The 18,986-nt window shown below is 35.3% G+C and overlaps 1 protein-coding gene across 1 annotated transcript in view; it reads right to left on the bottom strand.

The window, feature by feature from the left end:
- The window catches only part of LOC150095871 (protein qui-1-like), a 126,016-nt gene that overhangs the window by 96,804 nt on the left and 10,226 nt on the right, over positions 1 to 18,986 (bottom strand). Inside the window, exons 2-7 of the mRNA XM_090409551.1 lie at positions 15,079 to 15,266; positions 12,400 to 12,527; positions 10,659 to 10,742; positions 2,562 to 2,712; positions 1,401 to 1,572; positions 1,065 to 1,265 (exon numbers count right to left, since the gene is read on the bottom strand). Of these exons, the coding sequence (XP_090265677.1) occupies positions 1,065 to 1,265; positions 1,401 to 1,572; positions 2,562 to 2,712; positions 10,659 to 10,742; positions 12,400 to 12,527; positions 15,079 to 15,266 (924 nt within the window). The remainder of the gene's footprint in view (positions 1 to 1,064; positions 1,266 to 1,400; positions 1,573 to 2,561; positions 2,713 to 10,658; positions 10,743 to 12,399; positions 12,528 to 15,078; positions 15,267 to 18,986) is intronic.

Here is an 18,986-nt window from a genome sequence, read left to right as displayed (position 1 = left end):
TTAAGAAGTCTCCAAAATTAAGACAAATTGATTGCAAATTTAAGGGACCAAAGAACTCCAGAAGTGAGTCGTATTGATAGAGTTTAATGCATTTTACAGCACAAACAATTAATTTAAGCACCTAGTTATAACGTCTCCACTTTCTAATCTGCACAACTATGGATTCAAACCTCAAGATGGTAAGGAAAGTCTTTGGTGGCTGATAATTTCATTGTCGATGGTCAATCCTGCTTACTACAGGACTAAAATAGCTTGGAAAACTTTGGAGTTTGGTTTCTAGATCGGATTTCATTTTCCCTTAGACCATTTCTTATAAAATAGAACTATACATTTCTATTATTTATATTTCTTGTATTTATATAAGAATTAAAAATCAGAAAAAAATGCTATGCTGGGCTATAAATGAAAATTATACATTAAGAATGGTGTTCAGGCTTATAAATATTTTTGAATCCCACCACTCGATAGATGGATGAAAGAATCCTCTTAGAAGAAAGTGCCAGGTTTCCTGGAAACTTGAGTTGCCTATCTCCCACCGACATAGGTTACTGCGGTACTCGATTTAAGACGAAATACTGTAAAAATGCATCATATAGTGATTCATATTACAATTAGGAAACAAAAGTTCTTACTATTACTACACTAAAGTTATAAGATTCGACTACAGAGACTGCGAATGTAGGTAAATGGCAAAGCTTCAAATCTAAGATGGTCCCTCTATTCACTTTCTCATAACTCATAAAACTATGTTAAAAATGTATATCGCAATTTAAGGGACCAAAGAACTCCAGAAGTGAGTCGTATTGATAGGGGATTTTTTCTTTCTTCAAACTTTTTTCAGTAAATCAAGTGAACGTAATACTAGTGGCAATGCACATTCTCTTGTTCCTTCCTCCAACAGCTGAACTAAAAGCCTTTCATTGTTCTAATTCACTTGAAATTGTATTCCATGTCTGAGCAAGGTTTGCCAACGTTTCTTATGTTTCTAATAGAGAGCTTCACCACATACAAATACATCGGTTTTTAAGACTAGAGAGCAAATGTAAGACAAATGAACACGTTACCTGTGAAAGTAATGTCGATTTCCCACATCCGTTCCTTCCACGTATTATGATCGGAGTGTGGCGTAGCCTTTCTTCTCCCAACATCAACTGCTGTATCTGAAGTAGCGGCCCACAATCGTTGTCCAGTGATTGGGCGACACCAAGGACCTTCAGGTACTGCCGGCAATTGCATAAATGTGTCTGAGCCTCCCTCATTACTTCCTACAGCAACAATATTGGGAAAATATCTTAAGAAGTCGTCAAATGAGCGAATAACTGAAATTGCTCAACTTTTTTGTGGTGGTGGGGGGGGGGATCCAACACTTAGACATTTACTTGCTTCAACAAGAACCTTACCTGGACTGGTTTCCTCAACGGAAGAGGAAATGAATCCCAAGGAGTGGTGGTATTAGAGACCGCTTCTTTCACAGCACTGCTCAACTTCTCCAGTATGGTTTGCCCAAATTTCTGTAGATAATCTGAATGGTCTGTGAGATCTGGATCGAGCCCCGTTTTATGCCAAGGAACACTAAACAGTTATAAAAAAAAAAGAAAGCATTTGAATAGATCAAGATGTTTATCATATTTTAACTAATTTACTTATAAAAACAAATAAGTTTTTTGTACAGTAGACTTAAAACAGAAACCTTACACGCGTTTCTTATAACATCTTTAATTATATTTTAAGATTTTCTAACTTAATTTAAAACTTTTAAATTAGTTTTATTTTTAAGCGTTCAGCTGAATATAAAGATTAAAATATTTCTATTTTAATTAGAAAGAAGCGGGTTTATTATGCGATTTTTTTCTTCCGTCTTTGATGTTATTAATATAGGGATTTACAATTAGAATATTTATGATGATTCTTCTGAATAATTATTCATAAACAGCAAACATATCCACGTTTCAAATGTTATATAATCGGATTTTATATAAAATTCTATCATCTTTCTGGTATTTAAAAAAAACAAACAAACCATATTCTAACGTTTTCATCGGTACTTGAATATTAGATAAAATATTAAATTTATCGCATAAAGCATTTATTCAATGGTCATTATTCAGCAAATTTAATTCAGTTGTATTTTGATAATACTAATAAGGAGGAAGTTAAAGTGTTCCTAACTGTTTAATTAATTTTTCTATCTGCCATATTTCACTGTTAGAAAATGCACTTTTAGATATGCAGCTATAAGCATCAGCATATTTAGCAACACGTCTGCAACTTGTGACGTAACAACAGACTCGAAAATGTAACGTTATTAACAGGAGCTCACGTGTAGTACACTTCGAGATAGGCTGACAAAGAAGATGGCATAAATTTATCTTATTAACTCAGCCTGGATGATCTGTACCTGCAAGAGACGTGTTTTCCTTTTCGATGGGGAGGGGGGACACAGGGAGGATGGAAGCAAAGAAGGATAAGGGTGTCTGACGACGGGGAAAGTTTTACTTCTTAACCGAACTATCTTTAAAACATAATTGTAAGCCGTGAGAAGGGAAGCGTGACACAGATACCTGAAGTAGTTGACATTCTTGCGGTTAAGTGAGAGGATGATGTCTTCCAGAAGCTCTTGAAGACCAACAGCATTTTCTTCTTCGATAGCGCCTCCATCTTGGGATGACAGGTCAAAGAAGGATGAAGTGGCGGAGTCAATATGGTTAACACCTAGAAGGAGATAAGAAAAGAGGCGCGTGCTTCTTAATTACATAAATAATTAATGTCTTCTAGGCTGGTGATTTTTCAAAAAAGATTACGACGTAATTAGAACATAAAATTACTTAAATATAAAGAGCCAACAGGCTTCATTTCGGCGATATAAACACTATTTCAATTAAGGGGATATTTAATCCCACATTGTTTTAAAACCGAATAAGAAACTCAAAGATCGGAATCAGAGAGTTTCATGCCGAATATAGTAAACTATAAAAATATCAGCGATTACTAGCGTGAGCTAATGCAAGTAGACCTAGTACGTAGTACAATCTCGGGCAACTCGCAGCAAAGGTGGTAAAGTTCTGATCGCTATTCTTGGTATTTTCCATAATGTAAAAACACATTTCCTAGGAAATGTATGCCGTTATTACATTATGGTGGGAGGTCACTACCCAGACCGGTTTCAGCCTTTATTGAGGCTTCATCAGTGAGTAGCTAGACCAAAATTAATACCAAAAGGTATAGCGAAAAGAACTTCTATACTCTGCTATACGAGTTGTCCAAAAGGTCCGTATGTTTATATCGCCGAAATGAAGCCTGTTGGCTCTTTATATTTAAGCAGCTTAATGGGCGCACCTTTTGGACAACTCGTATAGCAGAGTATATAAGTTTTTTTATATGATTGCCCGGTATTGTACTACGTACTAGGACTACTTGCATTTGCTCACGCTAGTATTTGCCGATATTTTTATAGTTTACTATATTCGGCATGAAACTCTGATTCCAATCTCTGAGTTTCTTATTCGGTTTTAAAACAATGTGGGATTTAATATCCCCTTAACTGAAATAGAACATAAACTGTTTAACAAAATTATTTTATTGCTGGATTTCCTGCATGTGAGACTTTTTCTTAAACTCAAAAATTAAATTATAAATGAAATTTTAGAATTTTCTAATTAGGGTCATCAAATCATGTTTGCTTTTTTAATTATTTTTTCGTTTTTCCTTCCATTTCCACCTTCTGTCACAAGGTGGAGCACTACTCTCATCCCTTTCCATATGTTATCAAATTTAAATGAAATATATTAATAAAAATGTATCGTTCAAATATATTGGAAATAAACTAATAGTTTGAAATATAAGGGTCGATTGAAAAGTTAGGTAAAAAAATAAGTTAAACACATTTTTTTTTTTTTTTGGAAAAAATAATCTATTTCTCAGCACATGGTCTCCATCGAGGTCTACGCATTTGGTCCAGCGAGTTTCCAATTTTTTCATCGCATCTAAAAAGTAGGATTTGTCAAATTGTGCAAAAATAGTCATTGACAGCCTTGATGACATCCTCGTTCGAAGAAACGTTTTTCCCACCGAGCCAAATTTTTAAGTTTGGGAACAAGAAGAAGTCACACGGGGAAGTCAGACCCACATCCACCGGAGAATACGGTGGATGTGGGTCAATTCGTGCAATTTTGCCATTGCGACGGCCGATGTGTGGGACGGTGAATTGTCTGGATGAAAGAGCACTTTTTTTGTGCGCCAATCTTGGCCGTTTTTTCTTCAGTTCTTCTTTTAAACGGTCCAACAATGATGCATAATAGACTCCTCTTATTGTATTCCCCTTTTCCAAATAGTCTCTAATGATAATTCCTTGGGAATCCTAAGAAACAGTGGCCATCACCTTCCCAGCTGACAAAACGGTCTTCACTTTTTTTGTGCTCTTTCACCAGATATTGTCCATTGGTTTGACTGCTGCTTGAACTCAGGTGTGCAGTGGTGGATCCATGTTTCGTCTACAGTCACGAATCGACGCCAAAAAATCCTGTGAATTGAGAATAAACATCGCCAAACACTGCGTTGAAATGTCTTTTCGCATGCGTTTTTGATCGACAGTCAACAATCGTGTCACCCATCGCACACACAACTCTTTTATGAGCAATTTTTCGTGCAGAATATTATACACCCGTTCAGTTGACCTACAATCTCAGCAATCTCACGCACTTTCATTCAGAGATCATCCATAACTTCCATAACGATATCATGGATTTTGTCAATCATTTCCTTCGTAGTGACCTCAATCGGTAGTCTGAAGCGCGCTTCATCTTCGATGGACTTAGACCCACGTTTAAATTCATCCAAAAATAAAGTCTTTAATGCTGGTGCGAATAAAAGGGTTTTATCACTGCACGAAACTCGTTTTTCTCCATTTTTTATGAAATATGCGAACACGGTCATTTTAAATGTTTGTCAAACGAGAATTAAGCGTCGCGCGTGGCTAAAATTTTGCCTGGAGTCATGAAAAAGATAAGTGCAGACACTGGTATGAATGAACGAATTGTGTCGCCGTCTATTGGAAATTTACCAAACTTTTCAAACAACCCTCATATACGGCTATTGTTATTAAACTGGATAATTAAATGAGGTAGTGGGTACAGGGAACTATAATAATTAACTACTATTTGGATCTTTATACAGATGGCACGTTACACGTTAACTGATGGCTGCCTGACAGTCTAAGCGGCTGACAACATGACTTACTGTAACCGAACAATTACGGAACTTGCATTCAAGTTTGCTGCAAGTATCCGCACGCCATCTTTCCGCCATATTTATGTGAGATCACGTATGAATAACTCCTTAGGAGATTAATTTTTTCTTCTCCCTTGTAAACATACTTCCTTTGCTCTCACCCCCCTCCCAAGAAATAAATAAATAAAAAAAAAAAAAAGAAAGCTAATGACATCATCGATATAGCTCTTCTGGAGTGGAATAATGCCCATCTGCATATTCTTGACATTAAAGTCGAGTTAGTTATAAGTGGCCTTCGTCAAACATAACACCTGCTAACGGGGGGGGGGGATATCGCCGAAAGGATTGATATTCCCGTGAAATTACGCCGTATTTTGTATGCATCAACTGTCGGATATCGCATCGTAATTATTTGCTTAACTCTGCTCCAAGAAAATTAAACCAGCAGCCGACACGAGATCTCATTAGTGTTGAAAAGTGAACGTGTATTTTCCGAGTACAATTCCACTTTTCTGCACCAGTAAGTAGCCTAAGCAATTTCCTTACAATGTTCGTAGCCATCTACGATGATGTAGTTTATGCATCGGGTCTGCCTTGTCTGCTAATACTTTATTTCGTGCTGTAATACTTCTCAATAACAATCTCGAGGCTGTTTAAGTCAGCAAAAGATCTTACCGCCAAGATTGTAAATTAGCTTAGAGGCAGAGCTAAGAAAGTCTTTTGTTTCGTTCAAGAAAGGTTCAGGAGGATAGAAGCTTTTCGTGATAACAAATTAGAAGAGGAATCTGTTGCTTTGAGGAATTAAGTACATGCAAGAAGTTTTTGAGCGTTAAGCTTCCAGCGGATTTTCATTTTATTAAGCCGAGCTTTAAAATTTCTTCCTATTGAGATCTCGTTGATAAAATTAATCAAAAATTAGCCTTGTCAAAATTAAGTCACTTGGGAAAGGAATTCTACAAAGTCCTTTGATTGTTTTTTTTATAATGAACCGAGATGAATTTTACGGTCTCTTTCTAGTGCGAGTTTGAGTTTTGTATTTGTCATGAAAAACTAATAATAATGATAGAGATCCATCGCACTCATAACGTTTGAATAAGTGTCCTCCCCCTAACCTCCGAAACGAACCATTTATAATTGTCAGCTATATTTTCTATACTCTGATATAATTTTTTATTCATATTTATGGTTACCCCAATTAGCTCAATCAAGGTTAAAACGATTTGAAAAAAAAAAAAAAAAAATCACCGAAGCCCAGTCAATTGCATTGTCACATCCACGTGAAAAACCAGTCACACGATGGTATTATATACACTGGAGTGAAAAAAACCTAAGAATGAACACTATTTCTGAAAATTACAACCGCAAATTCAGACGAATCAGCTTGTGGCAATTTGTATAACCTTCGATTTCAAGTAGAAAGCGAGTACACATTCGAATTTCGAATTGCGGGCAAAAGGGGTCACATGGTAGCACTCAACAGGATAAAAGGCTGCACCAAGCGAATTATTCGAAGGAAGCTCTTTTCATGAAGGAATAAATTTGCAAACTTGGATTTCTTGTTAAGTCTCAAAGGCCATCTGCATGATTTCACGCGGGGAAGAATTATTGGAAAGCTTGAAGAAGGTCGCAGAATTCTGCCAGTTTGGAATCTCACATTGCGGTGTATCAAAGCTGTGGGCAGGATTTATTTCAAACCAATGGAACGTGTTCCACACGTTTGCTCAAAGGTCGCCCTCGCTCTGAGTTTATAACAGCAAAACGTAATCGACGCACCATGACAGGTTAGTTTGCTTGTCGGCTCCATTCCAGCAGGACATGGATATGTCGACAGAAAAGAAACAAGGCCTTATCCTCGCTCTGAAGGAGGAGTGGGCAGTTTGCCTCAAGAACTCCTGAATCACTTGGTACAACGTTATGAGAGCTGCATCGCACTTCGGGTCAAATATATTCCATACTGAATTTTCTCTCCGCTTAGTTCTCTGCAAGCACTATACATTAACTACCTCCTTAAGAAATTTTTAACTTTTGCCAAAAACGTATTGCAATTTAATTTGTGCAAAATTTATAACACATTTTCTGTAATGTAATTTATTAGTATGGTGGGAATAAATTTATGTCCCCATTTGGCTGTAGCCAAGTTCGTCCTTAGCTTTTGGACAACAGTGTACTAACAAAAGAATATCAGCGTGAACAAGACAAGTACGGGATATATTTTTACACTAAACTTTACACTAATTATCTCCAAACGGATTTTTGATATGCGAATGTGATACTTGGGTAATTTTCTATTTTAAGTTTTAGTATTTAAAATATTGTTGAATTTTAAAAATAATAATTAACCAACGAGGATTCTAGGCACTATTTATTAGATAGTTCCAACACCATTTAAAATTTTATATAGGTTGAAAAGAACTGGAACTTGGATGATAATTGTAGTTTATTCCCCGTATAGTGGCCAGGATAAGAATAGCTCCGCTGCACCCCGTGCATGTCGTACGAGGCGACTAAAATGAGTACCCAGGGAGAGTAATGGATGGCAATGTTGTAGCCAATGAAGTTCTGAGTCTCGGTTATTGCTGTTACACTCCTGCCATGATCAGAGCTCATAGCTCAATAACACTCTATCCTTACATTGTCCTCTACAGATAACGAGGAATATGAAAAGCATTCTTGCATCGCCCATCTAGCCAGTTCTTTTTAGGATTGTAGTTTATTACTTGCTATGCCGATTGAAGTTATGTTTTATTTAATTAAAGATTTTTTCCTTTTCGAAGGTCAGCTCTTTTTTCAGCACGTCAAAGTATTGGGGAATACATCATATTAATGATACAAATTTAAAAGTGGAGAAGGAAGGACCAAACTGCATTCATCCATCGGATTACCGTTAAATGTAATGCATTTTAGAAACATGTCCATCAAACCAAAAAAGCCAAACGACATGACAAGCACTATTAAGTTATTCATAGAGTATTCATTTTTATATTTAGTGGCTTGCCTATTTTATTTTTAAGACAACAAATGCGTGATTTTGAACTCTTCAGTAAAGCTTAGAGCTTATATTAAATATCCGTAACATTTTGCAGATTTCTTTTCGTTTTTTAAAGTTGATATTAATTTTTATGCAAGGTATTTTTGATGACTTTTTATTAACTATGTATTCTTAGAATAATGTGGAAATTATGAAATCGACTCATTTTATTGATAAAGTATTATTTATTTGCTCCATGAATTTTATAATAGTGTTTCGAGACTGATTGATTAAACTGCATTTCTATAACTTATGAGAAAAATTGATGGAAATGACAAGTCTATATTTCATAAATTGAGGTTATTTAACCTTTCTATAAGTTTAAAGCGAGGATCAAGTAGCACCTTACTGTGTTATTTCGATTTGTGAACTGTCTCCCTCCCTCTCTCTCTCTCTCTCTGAGAGAGATTGAGATAAACTAGCCAATGAGAAAGTTACTGGACTAGTTACGTTCAAATAATTCTCCTTAATCCGATGGATTAAGTGTTGTTGTGAAGCTAGTCTCCAGTGGATAGTTACTGGCCGATATCTTCTGGCCCTATCGGTCGCTATTTGCATAATCATCATGCGACGCGAACTGTCAAGCATAATAATGACGAGTGGCTTTAAATTATGGAATGTGGTTGCATCTTCGTGACTGTTACAGTAGCTAGCATCATCCAAAGTCATCGGAGCTGAAAATAACGGCTTGATTTGCAGGATCCTTTCACGCGCGATAGTCAGATACTAATCAAGCAGGTTCGCATGGCTTCCTCGCTGATGACGAATACCTCTGATGGATTTGTTCCTTTCCGAACACCTTCAAATGCACGCATTCGTAAGCATCACTTTTCAAATTGAGCCATTTCTTTGATATTTCGCTTCGTTCGCTACTCACACAGTCAGAACTTCGTTTCCACTTTTTAGTTATACCCTATTTGACGTATAATTTCATGATATTTGTCGTTTTTCTTTCTCACACTTTTTATTCTCCATTGTAGTACAAAACCAGTTCCATTTTTATATAAAAAGAATTTTTGAGAGAAACTCTCGAAATAATGTTATATTTCTTTCCTGTTATAATTGCATTGGAAAAGACATTTAATAATATAATTTGATGATACAAAATAATTTACATTGTTGATTTAATATTTGCAGTATCATTATGAACATACGAATCGATGAAACAAAAAGGAAATACGTTCTGCGAATGCCAATATTCGCAATAATGGTAACAGTCATTACTAGCGTGTTAATACAAAGAATTAATAAAATAAATAATAAATTTGAACTTTAACGTAATTGGGAGGTTAAAATGACGGAAGAATGGTCTCATTTTACTATATGATCATCGTAGTTTAGCCACGTGCACAGGCCTCAACATGTAAGGATATTTTCAACGCCAAATAGAACAGGATGTCTAGCCCATGGTCTGTTAAGTTAATTGGCTATCTTATTTCCATATTATGTGGAACGAAACCCCTGAAATTCCAAGATGAAAACAGATAAATAACATTTAGTTTAAAAAGTATTTATACAAAAGTTTTGACCGTGTTAGACGGGCCTTGAACCTGTGTGTCTGATAGAACGGCATTTATTCTGATCTCGTGTCTGAGTAAGGAGGATCTCACTATAGAACATGGAGTCATGCATCACTAGAACCTGTAATTTAACAAGAAGGAAGACTAGTCGTAGTTATTTATATGTCGGCCTGAAAACAGGATTAAAATTTTAACTGACAATGAAAAATTATTATGTTTAACTGTCTAGAACTTCTGACATGAATTACTAAAGTCGTATAACATTTGGAATGAAAGCATTTCGCTAATGTTTGTTTATATTTTTTGTTGAAATATAAGAAAGTGAATTTTCCGTCATTTGTTTCCTCTCCAACAGAAAAAGATTCTTCCTGTACAATGATGTGAGGGCAGGAAGTAAATCTCATTTATCGGATTTAAAACTGACACTTTGAAGTCGGTCTTTTTCTAATACTAGATCTCGCAGGTAAAGTGAAAAAGAGGGAAGTGAATCAAGTAAAATTCTTCAGGAATCGGGAGACTGACATGATTTAATGGACTTTTTCGCACGTGTGCCTGCGTGCGAGAGAGAGTGATTATGCAACATTCGGGTGAGCAAAGTGATTTTCGATGAAATTTCCACTCCTCAGAAAGAGAATTTTCCCTTTAAAAGATTTCCCAGGAGGCGATGAAAGTAGTACGTGCTTACAATTTGGCATCTAGGTGAAAAAAAAAAAAAACGTTTCCCATCAGTCGCACGGGTGATGGCAAAAATGCGCGAGTGTAGAGCCACCATCTCCCAGTTCTTCTGACAACTACATGCGTTTGACTCGGGCGCAGATTTTGCCAGCACAGAACTTAACTGCTAACCCACTTGTGACGAAGGAAACAGACCAAATTACACTTACCCTCAAACTGCCGAACTATGCACAGTATTCGATGAGACGCATCTTTGGAAAGCTTCAATGCGTGACTCAAATGTCTGTGTACACCTATGTAAAATAAAAGAAATATTTTTAAAATAAAGTAATATGAAGTAACATGCAAATCACATCAACAATGATATTCACCAGAATGGTTGAAAGATGTAAGAATGACTTGTATTGACTTACATATGAAGAACTTGGAGTCTATGAGATTACCTTTTGCGAATAAATTAAAAATATGATGTAAATTACTCTCAGAATACATTTTTATCAAATTTAAACATCAAAGAAAGAGCCGAGAATGGTAATATTTTCAAAGATTAAGACATTAACGAAATAGTTAAAAATAAACTGCTCTGCAGCATTGATCCAACTCCCTCTCATCTCCGTTCGTTCTCTTTCCAGCAGTCGTATTTCAAGAAGCAGGTAATTTAAAGCCTGATGCTCCAGCAGTGTACAAAAGTAGTTGTTACGGAATGCAGCAAATAAATTCGTAGGTCTGGTGTAGAGGCCCCGTGTGTGTGCGGGAATGGAAAGGATGGAGATTGGACTTTAACCGGAAATTGGCACATGCTGTGCAAAGAGTCGGGGAAAGACAGAACACTGCGATAAAGAAAGGGGTCTTATTGCGCCGAGACAAATTAAGAGATATTCTCGCTAGAGAATGGGATCATTATCCGGACGAGAAAAACAGCAAATTTGAAACAGTGGTAACTATGTGCCAGAGTGGTCAGATGTTATCACAAATGCAGAGAGATGAAAGAGTGCGTTTTCTTGAGTCAGAAGAAGAAAATATCGGAAAATAAGATAACGTGTATTATAGAATATGCTAGAAAATGTTCTAAGTGTATCCTGCTTTGAGAAAGTATATGGAATCATTTTTAATACTTATAACCCGATGGTCATAGAAGTAAGTAAATATCGCGAGTACAGTCAAACGATCATAAATTAGTGAACTAAAAGTCCATTATAATGAGGATTCACAGACAGTCAACTAATGTCGTTATAACGAGTATCTGTTAAAACAAAACATCGTTTTCTACATGGAACGAAAAGTAACATTTGCGTAAGTCAATGTCACTGGAAAACAGTTGAAGTGATTTTTTCTCAAATCAAGTCATGTAATGCACATAATACATACGGTAACAGTGTATCAAACAAAATAAAACCAGAACGAATTACCCCAAAAACGCAAAACGTTACGGTCTACAAGAGTGAAGCTGAACGAATTACAATCACAGAAGAGTTTTATTATAATATCCATAAGTAGATTTTAGTAAGGTGTATTTCCAACTATGTTTAAACAAGAGCTAACCAAGAGATAAACTCTTTTAAAAATGACCACTGACGAATCCGTTTTTAAGTTTAGTTCAGAAAATATAAATAATACCACACATGGGAGAAAATTTAGACAGATATGAAGGGCCTGAAATCGGCTAATGCTGTCTTAACAGTATTATCCATTTTCGTATAATGAATGGTTGGACGCACAATCGCTTTTGCAGAATAGAAATAAACAGGCACACGAAAATAAACGGATTAAGTGACAGCAAATGCATTTTCAAAACCGTGCGATTAAAGAGAATGCATTTACGACTTAAGCTAATTTTTTTCCTCTCTCTCAAGTATTTCAGAAACGCTTTATTTCTCCAGAGTTTTCTCCATAACTTGTAAGCTGTAAGCAACTAAGAAAAGAGCATTAATGTAAGAGGATCACGTTTACCTGCCATAAAATATCGTTCTGTTTTGTGGCTGTCTTTGCTAAGCAATCCTTCTTGAGAGGAAATTCGAGCTCCATACTGTAGAATTTTGAGAATTTTCTCTTGTTCTTCTATAGCCTCCTCAGTCTTTCTGTAAGAAAGTTGCTTGCGTCATTCACAATAATCTGATTACGAAAGAGAATTACAAAAAAGTACTTTAATAAATCACACAAATTTCAGATAAGAAAAAATAGTATGTTAAGCTAAGCGAGCTTTCAGATTTATTAAATTAAACAGCGAGTGAATTACGACAAAAATGGTTGCAATTTTATTACAATATTCTGGGAGAAACCAACCATTTCTGCTGATCATGTTTTTTGTTTCCAGGTTTACTATTTCAAAAAATATCAACTGAACAATTTAATCAAAATTATATTGCAAGTGTCATTCAATCCGATCAGCTAACAATGGCAAATGTATATAGGATCTTTTCAAGAACATTATTCGAGAAATATTTTTGAAGTCATATTTAAACAGTTTTTAATTTGATTTTGAAATTTGTTTAAGACAAATAAAAAATATCAAATCATATACACAAATTGAAAAGTTAGGATCAGAAGAATATTTTAATTAAGCCAATTAATTAAACTTATAAAGACCCAGTTATTTTAAACCGATTTTGAATATACGAATTCCATATTTGTACTGTTAGAAACTTCACGACTGTAGCGCCATCTACATGAAAAAGTCGATGTGTATTTCTCGTTCTATATATATTAAATGTTTGTAGATTGTTGATACCAAACTTTATCATCGTAGCGCGCTCTACTTAACAAAAATCATTCTGCATCTCCTCGTTCTGTATATTAAATATTGTAAATGAATAATTACTATAAATCAGACATTAAAATTCAACCAATTACTAAATTTTCAGGCAAGGTTTTTATATCACATATTATTTTGCATAACAATTTTACGTCTGCTTACTTTATAATTTATAGCGTTTAAAATATATGCATATTGAATATGATCAATAGACTTGTTTGTAATGTTTCTCATTTTGTGGTTCTTTAGATTGCAAATTTATACACAAAGCATTGGTATATGATACACTTTGAACATTGGAAATATCCAAAGGAAGATATAAATTTGTTACCAAATTTCTATCTTTGATAAGAAACGTGTTTTTGAAAAATTTAAACTAATTCCGAATTCTACACTGAAGACAGCCAATCGGTTACCTTAGATTCTGCCAGTGGATGAAAATGTACAGACCAACGCACCCATCTAGCCTTGCCTATATTTTGGGATATGATGGGTTTTTAATACCAACTAAGGTGATAAAAATGGGCAATGGATTGCGTTGATTTCATTTCTCTTTACACTGTCATCAGTTTTTTTTCCGCCCTCTTCCCAAATAGCTTTCTACTGAGTGCCACACTCGAGAAAAGCAGTGACTTATTATTCTTTCCAAAAAAGCGCTCAGAATGTCGAAAACGTAACGGAGGCGTCAAAATAGAATAGCTAAGAGAGTTATATTCCTAGTGGAAAGTGGAAAGATGAAGATGCCAAAAGTATTCGAACCAAGAGACTATCGAATATTGAGCGAATACCTTATTTTTTTTCCTACCAAATTGCGAAGGAAGTGAGCAGAAATCAGCCTTTCGATCAATTCTTTATCGTAAAAGTTTCGATTCTCGAGTGGCAGACGCCTATTAGGAATCGTAAGAAGGTGTAGCTACTAACGCAGTGCAGTTACAGTTCGCAGCTGACTTCAAAAACGGACGGGAGAAAAAAAAAAATCAGTGCCCTGAATAACATTAAAAAATAAGGGAGTTGTGACTATAACCGGGGCGGAAGTGACAGGAATGCATATTATTTAGTGATCACACAAAGATTCTGCATAAACTACGAAGTTAGTTTACGCAGAATCTTCCACCGCTTATGAAACCATGCATGGTCTCATAAGGGGTGGAAGGGTTTTTCCTCCTGAAAACAGTACATATTAAGAAAAGGAACAGAGATATTAGAGATAATGTACCACTCAGTGGCTACTTCATTAGAGATACCTGCCTATTAGCGTGTTTGAACCACCGTGGGTCTTTAGAACAGCCTTGACATGCCGAGCCTTTTTATAAGTATTGCCCAGGTTTCGATGATGATGCAAAGCATTTGTGAAGTTCCAATTACATTTGCTAATAGTGGATCCTTTTCATGAACATGTCGTTCTACCACATTTTTTGAAAGATTTATTAGTACTGAGTTGCGATGTCTGGGGAGGGGGATTAGATAATCCATTAAGAAAAGTCGTTATTATTAGGAAGAAGGTTCAACGGGTTAAGGATAATGTTTTATTTTACTTCTTAATCACGTGCTTTGAGAACATTTTCGAAGCTCCTAGCATCACTAAAATCCGCCAATAAATTATGAGTTAAGAGAATAACAGAGTCCCATCACACCGTATAAATTATAATGCCACGGAACAACTGAAATAGAAAAATAATTTGATCCTTTAGACTACTATAATATTCAATCATGGATACTGCAAAAAGTTATATAACTAACAAAACCGATCAGTATAAGAGCTGTGGAGCAGAGATCTAATATCAAGCGATGGAATTGATATATTTTCGTCTCACATACACCAATATATAATCAGAAGGAACTTATTTCTAATAAGAATACACAACAAAATTGCGTACCTGAATTCAAAATCTCTATCTTCCAGTACATACGCAGGAGGGAGTAGATTGGTGTTCAGGTGATAGCGTTGGTCCAGAAGGGAAACATCCAAACCAGCTTCAGAGGCTGCGTCATAAATAGGAGAATACTCAGTAGCTTCGATGGCAATGGGAAGAGGATACGGTCGGTACTTGTTCCCAACAAGACACTGAAATAAATATAAAACAATTGAGATGGAATCAAATGAAGAAGGCGGTTAGGTTAGGCGAGTCACAAGTCCTTTGACCAGAATGGCTTTACAAGGATCTCGAAGTAGGAAAATATACCCATATCTCATCTACTATATTAGATAAAATACGGGGATAAAAAAATAAAAATGAATATTCTGAAACTCCATGAGCGAATTTTTTCTTCACTAATGAGTCCAATCATTTGATTAACAGTGGTCATTCACATAACTATTTATAATGGAATTTCACCTCGTATCTGAGGGAGGAGTTAACATAGATTTACATCGTTTTTACGTAGGATTTTCGCTTGTTATGTTACAGTCTTCCATCTTCTTCTTCAGTTAACTCATATTCGCCTTTTCCATTCAACAGTTCCTTTTAATGAGTAAATAAGTCAACTCAAGAAGCCTCTACAAACGAAAAAATGTCCTTGTATCACACCACTAATAATTAAGGTATAATTCCATGCAAATTATTACAAACAAAATAGTGTATTGGAGCCTGAGGTAATATTCACATTTTTCCTGTGTCGGCAAATCTTTTTATAAAAGGCAGAGAAGCAGGCTTAATAATCACAGCTAATTACGACCTGACAAAAATAGGCAGCATAAAAAGATAATTGTGGATCAAAGAGGCGGTACGCTTAATGACCTCATCTAAGTTATTAACAATTTTCGCCATAGGAGGAAGCGGGGTGTGAAAAAAGAAAGCGGGATGTCTTAGAGAAAAAAAATGAAAATTCGTTACAAAGGCGACATATTTTTGCAAAGATACGTTCAGGAATCCAATTTCTGTTGTCATAAGACACCAAGAATGCATTTAAAACCAGAAGTCAGTCAGCAAGGTTTTTATTTATCCTACGTTGCTGTTGTGATTTTTCTTTAGGAAACGAATTAACACTGCCACTAAATTAAAGTATTAAATTAAGGACAAGAAAATCAGTTCCAACCACAAAGAAAGTAGTCCTAGTTGTAACATTTGCAAATCAAAGGAATGCTGCTATTTCAGCAATGTGGAATCAATCATGGAACATGAATGGGCAACTTCTTGAGTGAAGTGCCATTCTGATTAAGTAGTCACTCCTCTATTTCAAAGGAGTCATCTATCAGAAATTAAAGACACAGAGAGAGTGGAGTGAATGCGATGTGGTAAGGTTTTTTGGCATTCTTGAGTGTCGGTGGAGAGTTGAACGTCTGCAGTTTATTTCGAACTCCGTTACTGATGTCTCCGGAAGATTAATGACGTTTATGCGTCTACGTAGAGTTAAATATTTTTAAATTTAACCTTTTTTAAATTAAAATATTATGTAAATATGAATTTGTTTAAATTATAATACCCGGGATTATCTCAATTACTGACGAATTCCAATCAGTACTTATTTCTCTTTTTTTTATTAAGCAGTTTTGTTTTATTTTTTCTTTATCAACCCTCCCGACGCACACAGAAAAAAAGACTGAAAAACTCACATTCATGCTTAGTATTCGAGATATTCAAAACATTTTTCCCCTTTCCACCTTGCCCAAACACAAAATATCTGTTTAATAATTTACACCTTAATCAGCTACACCAACAAAACGCAGTAGCTGGGTGGGTAACACTATGGTGTAATATGCACTATGAATGCTATTTGAATGGAATGCAAGGAAAGAAAAAAAAACTTGGAAAAATGAATGTGAAACTAGAGACGTGGAAGGATTGAAGTAAAAAAATGTGATGGCCTTTCTGCTAAATATGTTGAGAATTTGAGTTTACATTACGGTTTGAATCAGACACAGCACAAAGACATTTCGGACTGTGATAGATACATCATTAAAATTCGGGTAGAAGACTATTTAGTGGTCTAAGATGTACTCAGATAAAATTAAAAAAATAGAACATCCATGTGCACATAAGCTAGGAAAGTATTCATATCGGAATCAGTCAAGGTGGCTTTACCATCATCGTCTGAAATTAAAAAGCGACGGATAAGAAAATGGCTAAACTCTATAGGACTATATTACAGCCACATTTGAACTAAACATTCAGTGAGGTGTTTTTTTTTTTTTTACGTGCTACCATCTAGAAAGCATTTGGATATTAGAAATTTGTTAAATCATGATATCACAAGATAAAAATAATTATATTGAATGTAGATAAGCAGGAAAATATTTTAACAGCCAAAGTATATGTACAGTTTTGCAGCATAACATTATATACATACGTATATATAAATGTTTACAGAGGACAAAAATTTGGTCTTCAACCAACGGTTTCCGACTCTTTCCACGAGTGCTTTTTCTAGAATTCATACCTGGAATGACTCGTGTCCAATTCTAGGCTGCACTCCTATTCCCACACTTCCATTGCTCGCAGTATGACGTGACGATACTTGCCTGCATCTTCTGCACAAGACAACTTAAAATTGTCCAGAGTACTAAAATAACCAAGAGAAGCAACGATGCCATAACACCACTGTCACCAGACAGGAAAAATATGTGAAAAATAGTCTGATACCTACACGTGTCGATTGCTTAGGATTAATATTTTCATATAACTTTTTCAGCTCCCCACAGTCGAATCTGAGAATAAGACGGGGGGGGGTGCTTTGTGGACTGCATGCCAGTTTCTTGTATTTTTCAGTATAAATTTTTCCACCTATGCCACAGTTGATCTTTCAATGCTCAGTGATGCTAGCAACAGCATTGCTAATTGATCAATAATGTGGTTGTCTGTGATACCATCTCACTTGAAAGCCCGCTAACTAAGCCAATTTCCATGTCCAGCCTTCATTTGAAACGATAATACAGTAAATCCATTATACCAAAGAATTTTAAGATGACGAAGAACTCTGGCGAAGTACCCACATATTATTCCTTTTATTAGTGTTTTTTTTTTTAAATTTTGATTCCAAGCCATAACGTCAATTAATTGTTGGTTCCCGATAGGCTAATTCTGTTACCACAGTGCAGTAATAATTCACTTGAAAGTATCCATCCTCAACCAAGATGAATCCCACCCTCTCATTTTCTAAACTATTCAAAAGCGTTTGTTGACATTTGGTATGGATAACTATATTACAATTGATAGTTTTAGCTAACATACGTAAACACTACCAATTATTATAATTAGTTATATTATTAAATTATAGTAAAAATTAAATTTGTAAATAATGTCATTGTAAGTAATGAGTTCAACTGATCACATATTTATTTCACTCTTACTTTCCACAATTGATGATGGACCGTTAAAATAATCTAACACCATTAACGTTTTTGCGAAATGATAGTATTTATAAGAAACAGCTCACTGGTAGCACTGATTCATTGCGGTTCGCTGCTGTTCAACCAATCTAAAAGCTATTGATTGCTATATTCCACAAGGAAGAAATCTTAATCTGTTGATATAAATGTAACGAGTATGATTAATTTTCGTTGTTTTCCTACTTCTGTTTGTAAAGATGGCACACACCGCCTTGAGATATTTAGGAGATAGCCATTGCTGTCATGATTTTTTCCCCACTATGTCAACACATATGAATTGAAGTTATTTTCAGTAAAATATGCTTTTGAAGCTACTTTCCTTTATTACAAACGCAACAAGGATCTTTCTAGAAGTTCTTATGGGTTAAAAAAAAAAGCTATCTTCTTGCCATAAAAAGTAAAAAAGTTCTTGCCATAAAAAAAAAGACGAACAAAAAAGCAATGCCGACAGGCTATCAA

Source organism: Typopeltis vanoorti, chromosome 19 (genome assembly GCF_054136105.1).
Source record: "Typopeltis vanoorti isolate ZY-2024b chromosome 19, IOZ_Tvanoo_1.0, whole genome shotgun sequence".
NCBI lineage: Eukaryota > Metazoa > Arthropoda > Arachnida > Uropygi > Thelyphonidae > Typopeltis > Typopeltis vanoorti.
Note: the sequence above shows the minus strand (reverse complement) of the source record. Positions and strands in the feature narration are given on the sequence as shown.